The sequence below is a fragment of the Impatiens glandulifera genome, chromosome 5 (assembly GCF_907164915.1).
Source record: "Impatiens glandulifera chromosome 5, dImpGla2.1, whole genome shotgun sequence".
Classification (NCBI taxonomy): Eukaryota; Viridiplantae; Streptophyta; class Magnoliopsida; order Ericales; family Balsaminaceae; genus Impatiens; species Impatiens glandulifera.
The window spans coordinates 43089771-43109996 of NC_061866.1; the positions used below are offsets into that span (position 1 = coordinate 43089771).

At 33.2% G+C, this 20226-nt stretch overlaps 3 protein-coding genes across 4 annotated transcripts; 2 read left to right on the forward strand and 1 right to left on the reverse strand.

Annotated features, from left to right (window-relative positions):
• Nucleotides 1-4866: 4866 nt before the first annotated feature.
• LOC124937514 (glyoxylase I 4) lies at nt 4867-5759 on the forward strand. Of its 2 annotated transcripts, XM_047477781.1 has the most exons (5): nt 4867-4910; nt 4985-5077; nt 5150-5380; nt 5459-5534; nt 5618-5759. In XM_047477781.1, exons 2-5 carry the CDS (start codon nt 4994-4996, stop codon nt 5653-5655), a joined length of 429 nt encoding a protein of 142 aa, XP_047333737.1. In that variant the 5' UTR covers nt 4867-4910; nt 4985-4993; the 3' UTR covers nt 5656-5759. The 2 variants fall into 2 exon arrangements, with proteins under 2 accessions (XP_047333737.1, XP_047333736.1); XM_047477780.1 differs by lacking the exon at nt 4867-4910 and having other exon boundaries at nt 4917-5077.
• Nucleotides 5760-7161: 1402 nt separating this feature from the next.
• On the forward strand, nt 7162-8017 carry LOC124939422 (late embryogenesis abundant protein D-34-like). Its single transcript, XM_047479899.1, has 3 exons — nt 7162-7434; nt 7504-7776; nt 7847-8017. Exons 1-3 carry the CDS (start codon nt 7162-7164, stop codon nt 8015-8017), a joined length of 717 nt encoding a protein of 238 aa, XP_047335855.1.
• A 554-nt stretch (nt 8018-8571) lies between these two features.
• On the reverse strand, nt 8572-10548 carry LOC124937512 (FRIGIDA-like protein 4b). The gene is made up of 2 exons (XM_047477778.1): nt 9566-10548; nt 8572-9488 (listed from the first exon to the last, which is right to left on the reverse strand). The coding sequence occupies exons 1-2, from the start codon at nt 10491-10493 to the stop codon at nt 8833-8835; spliced, it is 1584 nt and encodes a 527-aa protein (XP_047333734.1). The 5' UTR covers nt 10494-10548; the 3' UTR covers nt 8572-8832.
• Nucleotides 10549-20226: the final 9678 nt, after the last annotated feature.

Here is a 20226-nt window from a genome sequence, read left to right on the forward strand (position 1 = left end):
GACTAGGCGTGCACGTGCTTCCACTACAGCAGGGTGCCTGGCTTCTTCCTGGGCGCTTGATGAAAATTCAGCACTGATCTGATGGAAACCTTGCTACAATAATTAAATATAATTTCGCCACACAGGATTATCAGTATATATTTTTAATAAAAATATTATTTGAAATTGATTTTTTAACTCTTTCTTGTATTTTTCTTCACCATATTAATACACAAAAATATTTTTGACAACATAATAAAAATTATGTTCATTTATTTTATTTTTGGGTATTTTGGGGTATTTATTTAATTATTTTAAGTCATAAATTATACATAATTTATGTTTAAAATCATAATTAAATAATTTCAACTCCTTCTTGGGTTTAATTTGGGTAAATAAATACAATATTTTAACCTCAAATTATTTTTGAATTTTTATTAAAATTTTCTACAATAATTAACCCTAATTTGATTTTTAATCTCTTTTTGGGTTATTTTGAATTTAAAAATTTTAAGTATTATTTAATATTATTATAAATTGATAATATTGTATATAAATTAGGGTATTTCAATTTTTCATGCATACATTTAAGAATGTCCAACATGAAAGTTATTCAGATTACGCCACCACATAGAATTTTGATAAGACGGGTTTATCCCATTATTTCTAACTATGTACAAAAGTCTATCATTGGACATGATTTCATCACTATTCAATCTTCTTATATATCTGATACGATTAACAAAACCACTAGACCAGATGTCAAACATATCTTTGATTGATGCATCTCTACAAATAGAAATATCAGCAAGCTCGAGGAAAATCTTCGCCAAATATTTACCACCACATCAAGTGACATCCCAAAATTAATCAAATTTTCATCACGCACAATAAAAATCGAATGCTCCCGATAAACCTTTCACATAGCATATATACCACCCCAAATGTTTCATCCTACGGGTCTATAAGAATTCATGGTGAACCAATTAGACTTATTCTAACCATATTTATATTTAATCAGTTTAGCCCAAATACTCTCTTGATCATATGCAAATATACTACACTATTTGGATAATAAGGCTTTATTAAAAGAAACAAGATCGTGGATTCTCAATCCCCCCATGCTCTTTTATTAATTTAATATTATCATAACTCACTAAATGAGAAAATGAGGAATCAGACGATCCCCTTAAAAATTTACACATAATTCTCTCGATTTTTACGGCCACACATTTTGGGAGGACAAATAGAGACATCATTTAAGATGGCATTAAAAAAAGAGTGCTCTTGATAAAGACTCAACGACCTCCCTTAAACATTATCTTACTTTTTCAAATGGGAACCTTCCTCTCCATCTTACTAATGATCGGGATCCCAAGAAGCTTTGGAGCTAGTTTTAGTACCTAGAAGGAGCCCGAGATACATAGACAAAAAATTCCAATTTTAAATCCTATAATAGATGATAATATAATCTTTCTCCTAGACAAAACTAAATTAGAGAAGAAAATATCAGACTTACTCAAATTAACACGAAGTCCCCGAACACGCTCCAAATAACTAAAGAATATCACGGAGGTGTTTGACATTTCTCTTAGTAGCCTGAATAATGCAAAGAGTGTAATCTGCAAATAATAAATGAGACATATAGAACAAAGATCGTCTCGCACCGCAATCTACCCCAAGAAACAAACTCATATTTATAGCAAACAACATCATTCTAGAAAGGTCTTCCATAATAATAACAAATAAGAAAGGGGAAATATGGTCCCCTTGCCTTATACCCCTTGAACTCTCAAAGAAATCATGAAATCTCCCATTCACGATAGTAGAGGATTTTTCCATCGATACCAAAATCTAATTCATCTGGTCCATGTCCCCATATTCATTATACCCATACTATCAAAAAGGAACTCCCAGTTAACTTTATCATATGCTTTCTTGATATCGAGTTTGACAAAAACACATTTATCGCCTCTAAAGTTAGTCGAATCAATACACTCATTGGCGATTAGTGCCGCATCAAAAATTTGACAGTTTTTTAAGAAAGTCATTTGATTGCCAAAGATAACCGTGCCCAAAACTCCACGCAATCTTGTTTGCCAAACATTTCGAGATAATATTATAAAATGACGTAACCAAAGTGATGGGTCGAGAATTCATCACGTCGATAATTCCAGCTGCCTTATGAATTAGGACAGTCAACGTAGAATTCCAGCATTTCTCAAAAGATGAAAATTGGTAGAAATGATTCATATCCGCCTTAATATCAGCCTTAAGGAACACCCGAGCTTTTAAAAAAAAACAAAGTAAAATCGTCGCTCCCGAGAAACTTATCACTACCATAATCCATTATTGCCGCATCCACCTCCTCGATATAGAAATGAGCTTCCAACATGCATTTTCATTTGTATTTATAGATGCAAAACTAATGTTATTTAGCTTTGGTCTAACCCGAAATGATTCATGAAACAAATCTTTGTAAAATTAAATAATACGTTTAGATATAGTTGATAACCCACCAATGTAGTCCAGTTGTAAGAGTCGATTTAAAATACCAAAATGTCACGAGTTCAATTTCATCTGAAAACGCTTTAAATTGAAATGGGATTCATGTCTATAAGGTGTTATGTTAGCTCTCCTTAATTAAAAAAAATATATTTAATTCGTTCTCATTAATTAATTTTCTTAAGCTTTAAAGACTTTTAAAAGTAAAATATATATATATGTATATATAGATTTCCCTACACCTAAAAGAAAGACCACAAAAATTATTTTGTTTTATGATATATATATATATATATATATATATATATATATATATATATATATATATATATATATATATATATATATATATATATATATATATATATATATATATATATATATATATTACATTCAAATTAGCAAACTTCTAATGTTTTAATGAATGAAAACACAAATATATAGTCAGAAGAAATAAAAAAAGATGAGATTTGGAAAAACATTAAAATAATTGAAATTACACATATTGACAATAGGATTTTTTTTCTTAATACCTTCACTAATTAGTTTTTTTTTTTTTTTTTACAAAATGGAACATTGATATAAACAAAGTGACTAAAGTTAGAAAACTGAGTGGATATAGTAATGTAGAGTACCTCAATTAATTTTGTTTATTATAATATAAAATTGTATTTTGTTGTTGATACATTTAATTTGACTGATTTTTTATTTCATTACTAAGTGAAACTGGTTTGCTTTCTACACTCTTTTCTTTCTTTAAAATTTATTTATAAAATGATGTTTTCAAGAAAATAAAAATGAACTGATTTATTAAATACTATATAAACAAACAAAATTATAAAGAAAATAAAACAATCTTTCTATTCAAAATAACTTTGGTTTCACTACAAAGTAGGAGAATATTTTATTTTGTTGTGAAATAAATTATGCTACCACTCATATTTAATCAAAACACGTGTAGAAAATTAAGTAATTGAGATTTGAGAGTGAGAAGTGATAATATTATTTAAATAGTGAGGGGTGATTTACGTGAGAAATTCAAATATTTCAAAGACACTAAGTATAATAAAAATAAAGACCAAACAACCGGCAACATGTTGAGTGTAATGGTTGTTTCATAAAATTTGAATAATGTTTTAGTATAGTAGGAAATGAATAACTTAACAAAAATGGATGGATCCAGAAATTTAAGTTAGGGTGAACTTAAAAAATAAATTAGAGTAAACTTAAAAAATAACGAGAAAATTATGAATAATACAAATGAATAAATGTAGGTTTTGTTATTTTTTAATAATTAGGTAAACAAATATTGAATTAAACTAAGAAATTAAAGAGTCAGGTCACATTTCTATACCTTAGAAAAAAAGTTCGAGATGGGCTCCTCAACGTATATTCACCCCTGCAAACATACTATCAACACAATCTTTTGATATTTTTGAGAAAAGTCAATTTAACCACCAATAATAATGGGATAATATAACCAAAGTCACATGGTGAAATTTTTCCTAACACCTAAATCATCCCGATCACTATGAAATGAAGTGAACACCGAAGAAATTTACTCTTTGATGATGATCGAAACTTCGTTGGAATAGAAATGTGATTGAAAGAACACATCAAGGAATTGAAAATGAGTTCTAATCGGGAAAGAGCTGAATATTTTGTTAGGACATTTTGCTATCTATATAAACATGAACAAATATAAAAACAAGTCCCTAACTTTTTTTTATCTTATTATATATTTTATTATATATTTCGTGTAAATTATAAAATTTATTAAAAAAAATCATATGCCAAACTGTATAAAATTTTTATAGATGATATCAAAAGTTATAGTTGTTAGGATGTTTGAATTGAAGCAACAAATATTATAGACTGAAATTATCTTTTAGTGAAAAAAGAAATTATAGCACTTTATAACGTCAATATTATGACACTAGCTAAAATTCGTTCTGAAAAGTCGATAAAACAGTTGTTTTCTTGAAAATTTCGTGTACGTTCATCTTTTGGTGTGTATAAGTCCAGGACCGACCTCAAAATTTAAATTTGGGATCTAGTCGAGAAAAATTTTGTTACTATTTTTTTATTAAATATTTTTTTTTTTTGGTTATAATGACAGCATTAATCTTTTTTTATAAAATTTAACATAACTAATTTGGTTTAGTTTGTAAAATTATTTAAATGTTATAATAATTTTATTAGGTCTTAGGATTTTGTAAGAAAGAAATAAATTTTTTTACTTATTTTTTTTAATATATATATATATATATATATATTTTGTTATAACTTATAAGTAGATGCCTGACAAGTGACCTAAAGTCTTTATTTTTTTATTAATTTTAATTTTTCTCATATCACAGTAGTTCCCATTTCAATTAAAGACGCCAGATATTATAGTTGTAAGCTGATTGTCCTTCAAATCTGGGGTATCCTTATCTCATCTCTTCTAGTTAATAGTTACCCTAATTATTCTAACCCTAGCTGGTGGCTGCTGTTACAGACACTGAAAATGGCGGCAGCAAAGACAACATACCTTAACCACATATCAAGAGAATCATCGGATGTCAAACGTCTCGCCAATTTCTATCAAGAGGTATGTATGTATTTCAATTTTCTCCTTTTTTCTATCCATGCATATGATGAAATTTGAATCGGGTTTATATAGATATTCGGGTTTGAAAGAATAGAGAATCCCAAGTTCGAATTCGAGGTTATATGGCTGAAATTGGGTGATACGATGCTTCATCTAATAGAAAGGGATCCAGTTACGAAGCTTCCAGAAGGACCATGGAGCTCCGAATCCAGTTCTGTTATCAAGGATCCAAAACATCTCCCTAGAGGACATCACCTCTGTTTCTCTGTACCAAATTTTGACTCTTTTGTTCAAACCCTTAAGGTTCCTTTCTTCTTGTTTTATGTTTTATCTGTAATATGGATTATATTTGAGAAGATGATTTGGGTTTTTTTATAACAGGAGAGGGGAATTGAAGTTAATCAAAGGAGTTTACCAGATGGGAGCATAAAGCAAGCTTTTTTCTTCGACCCAGATGGTATATATCTCAATATCCCCAGATTTTGATCATTTGATTTGAGGTGTAATTTGTGGGTTATATATGATCAATTGAATTTGTAGGTAATGGGTTGGAGGCTGCTAGCATGGTACAGCAATAAATAAACAGGATTTATATATGTATACAAATCTTGTAATCTAGTATGTCTCTGCTCGAATCTGTTGTTTTTCATTGGATTAAGGCAATAAGTTTCAGGTTATAGAGAGGGTCAAGACTCAAGATCTTGAAATGAATGTGTTACGACTTGTTTCGTAAGGTGTGTTTTCGGGTGTCGATAAAGGTTGCTGGAATTTATTTTAGGACCGAGGCCCTTGATGCGTAGGCCTAACAGAATGTTATTTTGATTGATAACTTATAAGTTCACTCAATCTATTTGCTCTAACATAACCTAAATTGTTAGTAGTTTGGGGGTTCTAATCAATTAAGTTAAACTTAACTCATTTAGACTCAAAACAACTTAAATGATTTGAATCAAGTTTTGAATTTTAAAATGTAAGATTTTAGTTTATTTTTTAATTTGTGAAGCTATCAGTTTCTTATAATCAATCAACCGCAAGTCGGGCTCATTTTGAAGTAAGTTGTTGAGGGTTTTGCAGTGGCAACAAAGTGCCTTCTGAGGCTTCTATTGGGCTTGTGTTAAGGCCTCTATCGGGTATATGTTACGGGCTGCCCCTGAATCCACCGAGCCCTTAGGAACGTGCTGTGTTTGTATCCACCGAGCCCTTAGGAACGTGCTGTGTTTGTCGTTAGTTTTTGCTTGGGGAAGGACAGAATGCTAAGAACTGCTCGAACATAAACATACGCCTTTTTTTGTTTTGCCATACTATAATTGGCGTAGACCTCGTTATGGGCTTGTCTCATATGAGTTATTTGGGATTTTACTCCTAAATCAAATCATTCTATTTATTAAACAAAATATTAAATTATTTATTATTTAAATATTTTATTATTTATTAAATATAAAAATATTTAAATAATATACATAAAAAAAATTCGGAATCATATCAAACTGACTTTTTTTTAACTCAGTTTTTATCTCCAAATAATTAAGATCAAACGAGCTATATGGGTAAGTTTTGTATTGACAATGCTTTATATTTGAATTATTTTGTCTTAATTTATTTTAACTCACTAGTGATAATCTGGTTCAATTCTCACTAATTTTTTTTTTATTTTTTTTTTCTTACCTTAAACAAATTAATAATTGAATTATATCTTAAAAATACTATTTTTTTTAATTATTTAAAGTTGTGGCTTGATATATATATTTATATATATATAGGGACTCTTCTAGCTTTCTTAAAAATAATAATCTTTTGTCTATCAAAATATAGTAGAAAATAAAAGGTTATAATAAGATTATAATCTTGCATTAGGACAGGTGTCATACGCCGCTAATGACATGGCTGTGAAATCCCTATCTTTTCACCACGTGTCAACTTAATGCATTTAAGATCACAACACGTTTCATATTTGTTATCCACGTGTCAACAATTTTGCCCCTTCACCTAAAATATAAACTATGCTTTTTTCATTTCAATAATTTCATCCTTGTTTCTTCCAAATTACTACATAAAAAAAATAAAAACTACGTCATCTAACAAACATGAGTCAAGAACAACCACACCGGCCAGACGAGAAGGAGGAGGCCGTCAAATACGATCTATCCGATGAGCTTATCAAACCGCAAGATGCAGCTATGATGCAGGCAGCTGAGACGTGCGTCTTTAGCCGGAATCAGAAAGGCTTTCCGGCCTCCGCCATGCAGGCCGCTGCTACAACCAATGAAAGAATCGGTGTCGAAGATGTTACCGATTCTCTTGAGGCCGAAGGAGTCACCGTCACATCTCGTGTCATAACTCAATCAGTTGCCGGAGAGGTATATTTTCTAAACATTCTCGGGTGTTAGGCTAGTTCTTCACAAAGATATATTTAATTTTGAATATAGGTTGTGGGACAATACTATCAATCAACCTCCTCACAAGAAGAGGTGGCCGGGCCGATTACTATAGGAGAGGCACTGGAGTTGACTACGCAGATTGCCGGAAACAAGCCGGTGGAAAAGAGCGACGCAGCTGCAATCCATGAGGCGGAGGCGAGGGCCACCGGTAGAAACATCATGAAGCCTGGCGGAGTTTCAGCCACGGCTCAATCGGCTGCAGCTTATAATGCGGGGGTGACTTGTGAAGATGATAAGATAAAACTTAGTGCTGTACTAAGGGTAAACATCAATTGAATTACAATTATTTGGGTTTTAAAGTATAACTATAACTATTGATATTTTGATGGAGGCGGTGACGAGGAGACTGTCGGTTGACAAGGCGGCGACGAGGGAGGACGCGGAGGAAGTGGTGATGGCGGAGTTGAAGAACAACCCGAACTCGACAACTCATCCAGGCGGGGTGGGGTCATCCTTGGCGGCAGCGGCGAGAATGAACGAGGGGAAGATGGATAACCCATAAACATAGGGATATGATAATCGGGTTTGGTTTAGTGTGTTTTGAATTTTGGCATGGTCTAGTCAACTGTTTTCATGTCTACTTACAATGGAACAGTTGGCGGGTTATATGTATATTTAACTGACATGGAAATATATAACGGCTATTAATTAATTTCCTTTCTAAAGTTGGAAACAAATAAACAATCAAATATTTGTAATAGTTTTGATGAGAATTAACATTTACATGAGATGAGGTTTGACTATGGTTTTAACTTCCCTAAACCTAATTTTGATCAACTATATCCTTAGATATGATTAAAAGTGAAACCCTAATTTCATTTTGAAGATACTAATTCATGGTAGAGAAGAAAAACATTGGATACCTAAAGGGGCAGAATCAGACAAAGATAAGACATAAGTAAGAACAGGGCAGAGCATAGTACACACCATTAAAGAGTTTCTCTTCCTTGGATGCCAAACCCTGTCACCCATCATCTTTCCTCAAAGTAAAAAATAAAGCTTCAATTCTCAAAAACAGCTTTCTTTTTTACCAGACCCAAAAGGAATAACTAACAGTGACAACAAAACTATGCCCATCATCATCAATTCATCATCATAGTTTCTCATTCATTCCATTGTTAAAAGTGAGATACTACAACTGATCATACTACTAATCACCTTTGTTCTTCTTCTACTTAGTCTATAACCAACATTAGCAGAGAAAAACACAAGATTTTAAGTTCCCCATTAAAAACAAAACTACAGCAGCTACCATTAATAATAGAGATTATTTCTTAAGGAAGTTACCTTTTATATTATCATCAGTAGTCATCATGTCTATCGATAGTAAGCCTGTTGGTAGATAGCTGCCATATACCCACCACCACCGTATGGGGAATAGTTCAATGGAGGAGGAGGAGGTGGAGCAAATTGGTATGATTCCGGCGAGTAACAACCATAACCAGTCACAGGCAGAGCCCCAGGAGGGCTGCTTCTACTTCCATACATCAAGGGAGAAACTGGGTAATGGATAGGAGATGGAGATTTGATGAAAGCTGGGGCAACAGGGAAAGACGAGACATATGCATTTGTAGACCGGCCAGCCTTAGCCGGCGGCATAGGACCTCCACTGCTTGCTCTTGTTCTCTTATTAGCAGGGACAGTGGCCGGCCTCTTTCTCTCACTCTTCACTGTCTTCTCCAGCTGGTCAATGCGTTTCTTCAGATTCTCTGGTGGGAATTCATCTTCTAGCTTGTATTCCTCAATGCACTTTACAACAGCCCTAAGCGCTGACTGCTCCTTCTTGGCCACAGCAGCTCGGCTGCCGGAGTTGTTGTTATGATCTTCCAAGATTGAATTTGCAGATTTCTTTGAATCTTTGAGAAATGCTTTAAGAAGAGGGACTGGTGGGTACTTGTCTATAAGACCAACTTCATATGTGAAATGAACTGCATCAACTTGCTGTCCTTTACCGATCAGTTCTTCAATCATCTCTGTCCAAACCATTACAAACATAAAGATTAAAAGAAAGACTTGAAAACAGTTAAAACAAGAAGTGAGTGAAGATTACCCGGCATTTGATCAGTCAATCCAAGTGAAACAGCAAGCTTAGGCATTTGCTTCCTCCAAGCAGAACCCATAACAAGTTTCCTATACAAATCAAAATCTTCCTTCTTAACAATACCAAAAGTCACCAAATGCTGCAGAAACGTGTGTACGTCAGGAGTTTTAACGTTTTCAATCCCTCCACGTTCATCCAAGCTTAACTTCCATGTCTCAGCTATATCTTTAGCTCTTTCCTTCATCATAGGAGTCACCAACATCCGTAAATTTCCAATAAACGGATCAACCATTACTGGAATCAATGATTCCAGTATCAAAACACACGCCCAACCTAAATCATTCCATCTATCATTCTTCTCCGTTCTCTTATCCACTGGAAAAACCTTAGAAATCGCCTCCAATACAAACCTAGCCGGATCAACACATAAAGACAAAGCCGACGGCATTTGAGCCCTCATTAACTCTAATTCTTTCTTCCTCACGATCACAAACCCCCAAAAACCATTTGAATCCATTCTAGTACAGAAACAACGTAATTTCAAAAGCAAACCTTCTCCATTATCAACCTCTCCTCCAATAACAATACAATCATCATCTTCTTCGAGTGTTGTACTATTCAGAGATGTAACTGCAGCTTTCATTTTCTCAAACGCAATTGATAATGAACCGTCGATAGTAGTTTCTCGTTTCTCGAGGAAATCGAGTGATTCCTTCGTCTGATTATCTAGGTTAGTGATCTTTCGCTTGATCGCGTCGGATTTTCTCTGAAGGTCTTGCTCGAGAGAGGAGAAATGATCGGAGAGTTCTTTCCATAACAGAGTGCAACTCGTCATGAGAGACGCTTGTCGTTGAAAGTCGTCAAAACTGGTCATCGGAGAAGATGAAATCGGCGGCTTGTCGTCAAATACGCCGCCGGGATCTGGAATGGAGCTCATCGGAGAAGATGAAGTTTTAGAGAGAGAAAGTGGTTGAGAAGAGAGAGAGAATCGATAAAGCAGAGTTTGCCGGGAGAAGGTGACGTATACGTATATGTATCATAACACGTGTAAGAGAGACCCCATGTGATAACGTGCGCTGCGTTACAGTGGAAACCAGCACACAGCATTTGAATTTTTTTTTTTTTTACTCCGAATATTAAAAAAAACAAAATAAGTTTGAATTATATATTGTTATGACTTGTGAAAATATTTGGATTTATAATGTTAAGACAATATTTGGATTTTTGTTATTTGAATAATTTTATTTTTTTTAGGTTTTTAAAATATGAATTATTTTTGGATAAAAAAAATATTTTAATATTTTGATTAAGTAATTAAATATAAAAAATATTTAATTTTAAAATAATTTCAAAGAGTTAAAACTTATCATAATTATGTTAAGCCATTTGACTCTTCTTATTCCAATTTACATCAATTTATTATGTTTTTCACAAACAAAAACTTATTAAAAAAATAAATACAATCCAACCTTTTATCTGGGGTTTAATTTTCGTAGTAACAGTTAAACTTGGTTTGATCAAGATTTGAACTCTCAATCAAAAATAATTTTATGTTAATCATTTAACACTAAGCTAGAAATTTTTTTATTAAAAAATATCAAAATATGTATATAATTAGTTCGGTCAGTTTTTATCGACTCGGTTCAATTTTTTTGATTTTGTTTGCAAACTTTAATAGCCATCAAAAAGAACATTTGAATGTGACAATTTTTTTTTTTTATTGAAAATCCTCATGGAAGTTTTAACTATTCCCCATAGCTATAGATATGCAAATAAGATTACATTTTGAAATAAGATATAAAAGTAAACATGGAATAAATTGAATGTAATTAAGAGATTCATAATAGAGAATGAACTAGGGTATTTGGGTGGGTAGAAAGTTGTGGTTGCTTTAGTTGGAGATCAAAGATGAGTAATTAGGGTTGGTGGAGTATGAGGATTAATTGCCCCCACAGCCATTTCCTCTTCACATGATTTTTTCTGACATCTCTTCCTCCCCTTACTCTAAATTATGAAAAAATGTATATCATTCTCTAAATAGCTTCTAAAACATTAATTATAACCTAAAAGGGTATGGTTTTTTGCATTACTATTTGTTGTCATGCAACAAATTATATATGTTATTAATTGAATATACTCTCACAATCTCATTTTCAGGTTGAAAAAAAATTATTAACAAATATATGTATAATAAGTTAGGTTTATAATATTATCTTATTTAAATCAATATTCGAATAAAAAAGTTATATTTTTTAAATTATCGAACATTTATTAATTCAAATTTAACTTTTAATTTCGAATTCAAATATGTCAAAATATATGATCACAAACATTTAAAAAGAAGTATTAAGGATAGCAATTAGTACACATTACTCATTTGTTAGTAATGGTATCCAATTTTGTACCTGATTTTAATATCCAAAAAGTACCTCATATTCAATTATCATTCCCAATAACACGAGTATTATCACGTATACCCCAAATAACCGATAATATGATATTTATCTCCTCAATTTTATCTTTGTCAACTTGAATTATAAGAACGAAAAATCATACAAAAGAAGGTTAAACGTACATATAAGAGATGCAGGAAAATATGAAAGTTATAAATATTCCTTAGGATAATTCTAATATATTTTGAGGCTGATTATCAACCACTTACATGTTCAAGAATCGGAACCAACATATATTTTCTGTTGTTTACTGTCTAACTCCAACCCCAGACTCGATTTGAAATTATTCATCCCCGGTCTCGTCCGAGAATACTTGCAGATATCATGTTTTTGGGTACCCATTCTCATCAGCTGCTTCTTCTAACATGTTATGTACACAATTTTGTATATTTGAACAGATTCAAGAAATCAAGAATAAATTAATTACAATTAATTGATCATTGATGATCATCAAGTAACATATATAATATAAAATATTATGTCTAATCTTACTCAAAACAGGGGAGGCGTGTCTTGACTCTTGATTATCTGCAATAATATATTCTAGTGTTAGTGACAAAATTATAAAGTTCAAAAAAAAAATTAAAAAATAGTATTAATGTATAATATAATGTTTTCATATATAAGGTAAGACTAATGTTGAAATATGTTTGTGCATACTGCATAGAATGAGCAAAAATATAGTGCATGCGCATGTGCAATTAATTGTGTGTATATGAAGTAAAACATCATGTAGCTGTTTGGGTGACATGATGAATTATTTGCAAACAATTAATATATTTTTTTCTTATTTTATAATAAGAAGTTGCTTTTAAATGTTACAAAATTACATTTAAATAAATAGAAAGTGTTTAATATGTAATAGACTAATTAATAACATTTTTCTATTAAAAATGTGTTAACATGAAATGAGTTTTTTTTTTGTTAGGAAAGAATTAATATTTAAATAAAAAATAGGTATTTGAGTGGCATGGGCTATGGAATCTTTGCAATTGCATCACCATATGTGTCATGTGATGACAACTTTTATAAACTTATCCTCTCACTCTCAATAAAAAATCCTCTTGGTTCATGATTGTAGGCATAGTTAATGTCACTCAAGAACAATATTTTTCATAGAAAAAAAAGGAAAATATTTATCTTTTAATGGATAAAATCAATTTTGTAAATGAGGGCATTAATTAATTAACAATTGTTTCTATTCTTCAATTATATTTCCAGCTAGTTAATTATTTATCTTGTTCCTAGTATTATTTGTTTTAAAATTGATGATGGTCTAGTTTATATGAGTGTAATAGATTTGGTTTAATCAGTTTTCATTGAAAATATCATTTTAATAATAGTGGTCTGTTTTTCAAAATATCCAACCGTGAGTTGACAATTAAATGTTTATTTAGTTAGATCGGTCATAAGATCAAACTAAAATAAAATTTATTAAATTAAATAAAGAATAACTATTTAATTTTTAAAAAATTATTAAAATATTAATTAAATCAAAATAAATTTAAGGAGAAATGAAACACAAAATATTAAATTTATTTGTCAAGATTTAAAACATTAATCACGCTCATTTAAAGCTCATTTAAACCGTATTAAAAAAAATTAAATTACGTGTATATATAAATATATATATATATATGATTGGTTATTATTTTTTATTTTGGTTGAGAATTAGTTTTACTTCCCATAAATCTGAGACAAATCTAATCCAGCTTTAACTTTTTAATTTAAAACGATTTAAAACGTTTTCAGATAAAATCAAATTTAAGAATTTTTTAAAATTTTAATAAATTATTGGAACTTAAATTAGGGAAATTTGATGAAATGGCCCCCATAACAGGGGAAATTCCAAAAAGGGCCCACGCCTACTAATGTTGGCAAAAAGGGCCCTTTTGCCCTGCGAAATGTCAGAAATACCCCTTCGGCGCCATTTTTTACGCTCAAAGACGCGAATTACCAATCACGCGATTTAATCTAAATCGCGTGAGTTCATCACCACGATTTAGAAGAAACGCGTGATTGGTAATTCGCGTTTTTAAATGTACGTGAATTACCAGCCACGCGTTTCATCTAAATCGCGGTGATGAACTCACGCGATTCAGATTAAATCGCGTGCATGGTAAATCGCGTCTTTAGTCGTATATATAATTTTCCAGCCCTAATTTTAAACAAAACCTCCCCGATTCTCCCTCCCACTCCGACTGCGGCCGACTTTCCATTCCCACATCCATCAAGATCATCGTTCATCAACATCAGCGTTCCTCAACATCATTGTTCCTCAACATCATCGTTCCTCAACATCATCGGGATCCTTCCAACATCATCGTTCTTCAACATCATCAGGTCAGTTTAGGGCTTAAGGTTTAGACTTAGGTTTTGATGTATATTTACCGTTTATATTCATGTATATGGATGTATTTAGGGTTAAAGGTTTGTTTTTGATGTATATTATGTCGTTTCCTATGTATATCGAAGTTTTTGGGTTTATGGTTAGGTTTCGATGTATATTATACCGTTTATATTCATGGATATTGGTGTATTTAGGGTTAAAGGTTTGTTTTTGATGTATATTATGTTGTTTCCTATGTATATCTAAGTATTTGGGTTTAGGGTTAGGTTTCGATGTATATTCTACCATTTATATGGATGTATTTAGGTTTAGGGTTTGGTTTTGATGTATATTATGCCGTTTATAATGGATATTGATGTATTTAGGTTTAGGGTTAGGTTTCGATGTATATTTTGCCTTTTATATTGATAGATATTATAGTATTTATGTTTAGGGTTAGGTTTCGATGTATATTCTGCCATTTATATTCATGGATATTGTTGTATTTAGGGTTAAAGGTTTGGTTTTGATGTATATTATGCCGTTTCATATATACTGATTGATTGTTGGTTTTCCTATATATACTGATTGATTGTTGATTTTCAATTACATGAATATTGTATGGTTAGCTATTGATGTATATTCTGCTGTTTGTAATGATGGATATTGTAATATTTAGATCAGGAGCTGCCGTTGTGGTTTTCTCAGTTCGTTCAACAAAATGGTATGTAATAAAATGGTTGTTAATAAAATGGTTTTCTTAGTTCGTTCAACTCCTTTTTTTTATAATATGCAGGCAACAAACACTGTTATGACCTTATGTCCCAATCAATTATCACCTGAAAATAATGTATGTTCTATTCTCTCTACTATGTCCATATTAACTAGTTTTGTATGTAATAACCATTATATTATTGTTTTACAGAGTTGTTGATAGTTGAATTTGCTCGCACTTTTGGTGCAAGGGTGTCTCCGAAGTGGAGAGAAGATGTAACCCATGTTATTGCTTACACTGATCCCAATGGTGCATGCGGCCGAACTCAAAAAGTATTGAAGGCAATTCTGAACGGGAAATGGGTCCTTACTATTGATTGTGAGTCTTTGTTAACACGATTATTTTCATACATATGTCTGTTAAATTAGTTTAAAAATTGTTTTGTTTAGGGATAAAATCATCATTGAAAACCGAAAACTGTGTTGATGAGGAACCTTATGAGGTTAAACATGATAATCATGGAGCCCAAGGTGGTCCTAGAAAATGCAGACTTCTGTTGTTGAATAATGTGAGTTTGGTCTTATTCCTCCTATTTGTACTTTTTCTTATTTTGCATGATAACTGAAATTATCTTCTTTGTTGGTTTTTCAGCGTTCGAAACTGTTCGACGGTTACATTTTTATATTTGTAGGGAATTTCAACACACTTTACAAACAGGATCTCATTGAGTTAATAGTTGCTGGAGGTGGTAGTATTAAAGAATCAGATAATCCAGATTATCCATTTGCTGAGCCAAGGGATGCGAAAACTATAATAGTATACTTCGAGATAGACAGCAGGTATCGATCAATTGAAAAGGATTTTGATGTTCTCCCCGACAATTGGCTTTTTGAGACAGCGCCTGCTATGTCATGCATATTGGATGAACATGTTGTTCCTCATACAAAGTTGCTTCAATCTGTTGCTGCTTGTGATTTGCAGCATTTGCTTACTTAATTTGGAGTTGTTTAGACTTATTGTTCTTCTTCTATTTATGGGTTATTTATGATATTTATGGTTTATAACAATACTTAATTTGGATATTTATGATTTATGGTGGTTTATATTACTGAATATTCTTCTATTTATGGTTTATTACTTATGTTAACAATATCATAACTTATCCTCATAACTCACGCGTATTGTGTATAATCAAACAACAAGGAACAAGGAACAATGTTGTTATTCGCCACATAACTCAAACAACAAGGAACAATGTTGTTATTCACGCATATTCGCCACATAACTCAAACAACAAGGAACAAGGAACAATGTTGCTATTCACGTGTTTCATCTAAAACGCGTGAATAAACTCACGCGTTTTAGATGAAACGCGTGAATGCATTTCACATTAAAACGCGTGAGTTTATTCACGTGTTTTAGATGAAACACGTGAATAACAATTCACGTCTTTCATCGTATATATTATTTTTGTGCCCTAATTTATAACAAAACCACGAATCCTTAATTTCCCCTTCTCTCTTCTCTCGCTTTCGCCACTCCGACTCGACCCTCCCCTGAAGAACTCGACCACGAGCAGCAGCAGCGGACGACTACGACGACACCACGATACCCTGAAGAACTCGACCACGAGCAGCAGCAGCTTACCCACTACTCTTCGTTCTCAAAATGGGTATGTTTATTTAATATTTAAAATGCTATTCAAATAAAGTAAGGGTAATTTGTGGATGATTGAAATGATTTGATTAAATCTAAATAACCCTTCCTCAAACGAGGCCTTGATTTGGGTATTAGCTTTGTTTTAGTTCTTAGAAAGTCTTATTGAGTTATTGTCTTGGAATTTGTTTATCAGTACGTTGTTTAAGTTCCACAGTTCTTGAGTTATCTTGTTATTCTAGTATTAAGGTTTAGGGTTTGCATGCTGGCATAGTGTAGTTGATTTCACTCAATACTATCTTGTTATTCTAGTATTGAGGTAGAGTTTACTGGTATGTTTCGTGGAGATACAATGTTCCAAGAATTAACCACAAGTTTGCTTCAATGGACCTATTGGATAGGGAGCTCTTATCCCATTAGATTCATTGAAGCAAACTTATGGTAAAAAGTTGCGGCATTGGATTTCCTGAAACTCTACAAGCAAACTCTCCTCGGTTATGGTAATGTTGTTGAACTTTTTTCAATTCTTGTGATGTTGTTGAACTGTTTTCAATTCTTGTGATGTTGTTGAACTGTTTTCAATTGCAGCTCAAGTACCTGTACTTCTTTACTTTGATGGAGAGTGGAAAACTACGGATGATCTTACTCATTTTTCTGCAAAGTCAAACAGCGGTATGATTGTTCCCCAAAATTCTACTTATGCCCAATTAGTTGATCAAATTTATTCTGCTACCGATGTTGACAAATCTAGATATGATTTATATCTTCAAGCCAAGTATAATGCTCCTGGCATGATTGCCAAATTTTCTTATATAACTGATATAAAAAAAGATGTGGATGTGGAGTTCTTTTTACATGAAGCAGTTTCAGTCCACAACCGCACTCCATTGTGTGTATCCTTAGTAGAGAAGTCACTACCAACTCAAGAAAGTGTAGCGGTTCCAGAAATTGATGACCCCAACCTCTTCCCGATGCAGTGTGAGGTTTTCTTTGAAAATGACATTGAAGATGAACATTTGCGTCTGAATGTGGGGGATGATGCTGATGATGATTGGGTTCCTATTACCCAACCTAGTAGTTCTGATTGGGTTCCTAGTACCAATCCAAATCCAAGCGGTTCTTGGGTTCCTAGTACACAACAAAACAATGTTGTTGTTCGTACTCAACCAAGCTGCAGTGAATGGGTTGCTAGTAACATACCAAGTAGTGAAAATCCTTTACATGAGGCAGTAAGTACCGGAATCGGATTGGAAGTCGGTTCTTTGTTTGAGAATAAAAAAGAACTTCAGCTGAGGTTATATAAATATGCCATGACTAATCATTTTGAATTCAAAGTGGTGAAGTCAAAAAAAGAACTTTGGGTTGTGAAATGTTTGGATAAGAATTGCAAGTGGAGACTGCGTGCTGTCAGAGTAAATTCCTCGGAAATGTTTGAGATTCGTAAATTCGTAAAAGATCATACCTGTTCAATTGTCCACCTACACCCCCTTCCTACCCCTCTGCACCCCCTTCCTACCCCTCTGCACGAAGAAATCATCGTCCACCTACAAAGAAATCATTGAATTAGGCAACAAAAGCCCTTCAATTAGTCCAAATTCAAGAATTGCATACCTCATCTTCATTATCCTCCACCCTCTGCACCCCCTTCCTACCCCTCTGCACCCCCTTCCTACCCCTCTGCACAACGAAATCATCGTCCACCTACAAAGAAATCATTGAATTAGGCAACAAAAGCCCTTCAATTAGTCCAAATTCAAGAATTGCATACCTCATCTTCATTATCCTCCACCTTCTCTTCCACCTTCTCTTCCACCTTCTCTTCCACCTTCTCTTCAACCTTCTCTTCCACCTCCTCTTCCACCTCCTCTTCCACCTCCTCTTCCACCTCCTCTTCCACCTCCTCTTCAACCTTCTCTTCAACATCATCTTCATTATCTTCCACCTGCTTCTCCACCTGCTTCTCCACCTGCTCCTCCACCTGCTCCTCCACCTTCTCCTCCAAATTCCCAACATTCTCCATTTCCTACAAAAACCAGAAAAGCACTTCAATTAGTCCAAATGCAAGAAATAGGCAAAGTGCGCGAATTGCACCAAATGCAAGAAATGCATACCTCAGTATTGTTTTCCCCATCTTGAACTGTCTTCTCCATTTCCAACAAAAGCCCATCCTACAAAAACCAGAAAAGCCCTTCAATTAGTCCAAAAGCAAGAAATAGGCAAAGTGTGCGAATTGCACCAAATGCAAGAAATGCATACCTCAGTATTGTTTTCCCCATCTTGAATTGTCTTCTCCATTTCCAACAAAAGCCCATCCTACAAAAACCAGAAAAGCACTTCAATTAGTCCAAATGCAAGAAATAGGCAAAGTGCGCGAATTGCACCAAATGCAAGAAATGCATACCTCAGTATTGTTTTCCCCATCTTCAACTGTCTTCTCCATCTCCATCAAAAGCCCATCCTACAAAAACCAGAAAAGCACTTCAATTAGTCCAAATGCAAGAAATAGGAAAAGTGCGCGAATTGCACCAAATGCAAGAAATGCATACCTCGAAATTTTTTTGCCCATCTTCAACTGTCTTCTCCTCCAAATTCCCAACATTCTCCATCTCCAACAACGGCCCATCCTACAAAAACCAGAAAAACCCTTCAATTAGTCCAAATGCAAGAAATAGGAAAAGTGCGCGAATTGCACCAAATGCAAGAAATGCATACCTCGAAATTTTTTTCCCCATCTTCAACTGTCTGCTCTTCATTTTCATTGTCCTCCCCAACAGTGGTTTTCTCCAAGAGCCCAACAATGTCTTTCTCCTGTCCATCCTACAATAAACAGAAAAGCCCTTCAATTAGTCCAAATGCAAGAATTAGGAAAAGTGCGCGAATTGCACCAAATGCAAGAAATGCATACCTCAGTATTTTTAACACCATCTTCAACTGTCTTCTCTTCATTTTCATTGTCCTCCTCAACATTGTTTTTCTCCACAAGCCCAACATTGTCTTCCTCCTGTCCATCCTACAATAAACAGAAAAGCCTTCAATAAGTCGAAATGCAAGAAATGCACCAATTATACAAATGCAAGGAAATGCAAGAAATACATACCTCAACTTCATTATCCTCCACAAGCCCAACATTGTCTTTCTCCAAAATCAGCACATCATTGTCTTCCTCCTGTCCATCCTACAATAAACAGAAAAGCCTTCAATTAGTCGAAATGCAAGAAATGCACCAATTATCCAAATTCAAGGAAATGCAAGAAATACATACCTCAACTTCATTCTCCTCCACAAGCACATCATTGTCTTTCTCCAAAATCACCACATCATTGTCCTCAATGTTCACCTCAAAATCCCCCTCGTCCTTTTCTTCTTCATTCTCCTTCTTTTTCTCCCCTTGTTGTAGTTGCTTTAACATCCGTTTAATGAGAATTATGTCATCTCTCATTTCGGTTTTGATGAGACTTATTTCATTTCTCATTTCAGTTTTGAAGAGAGTTATTTCGTTTCTCATTACAGTTTTGAA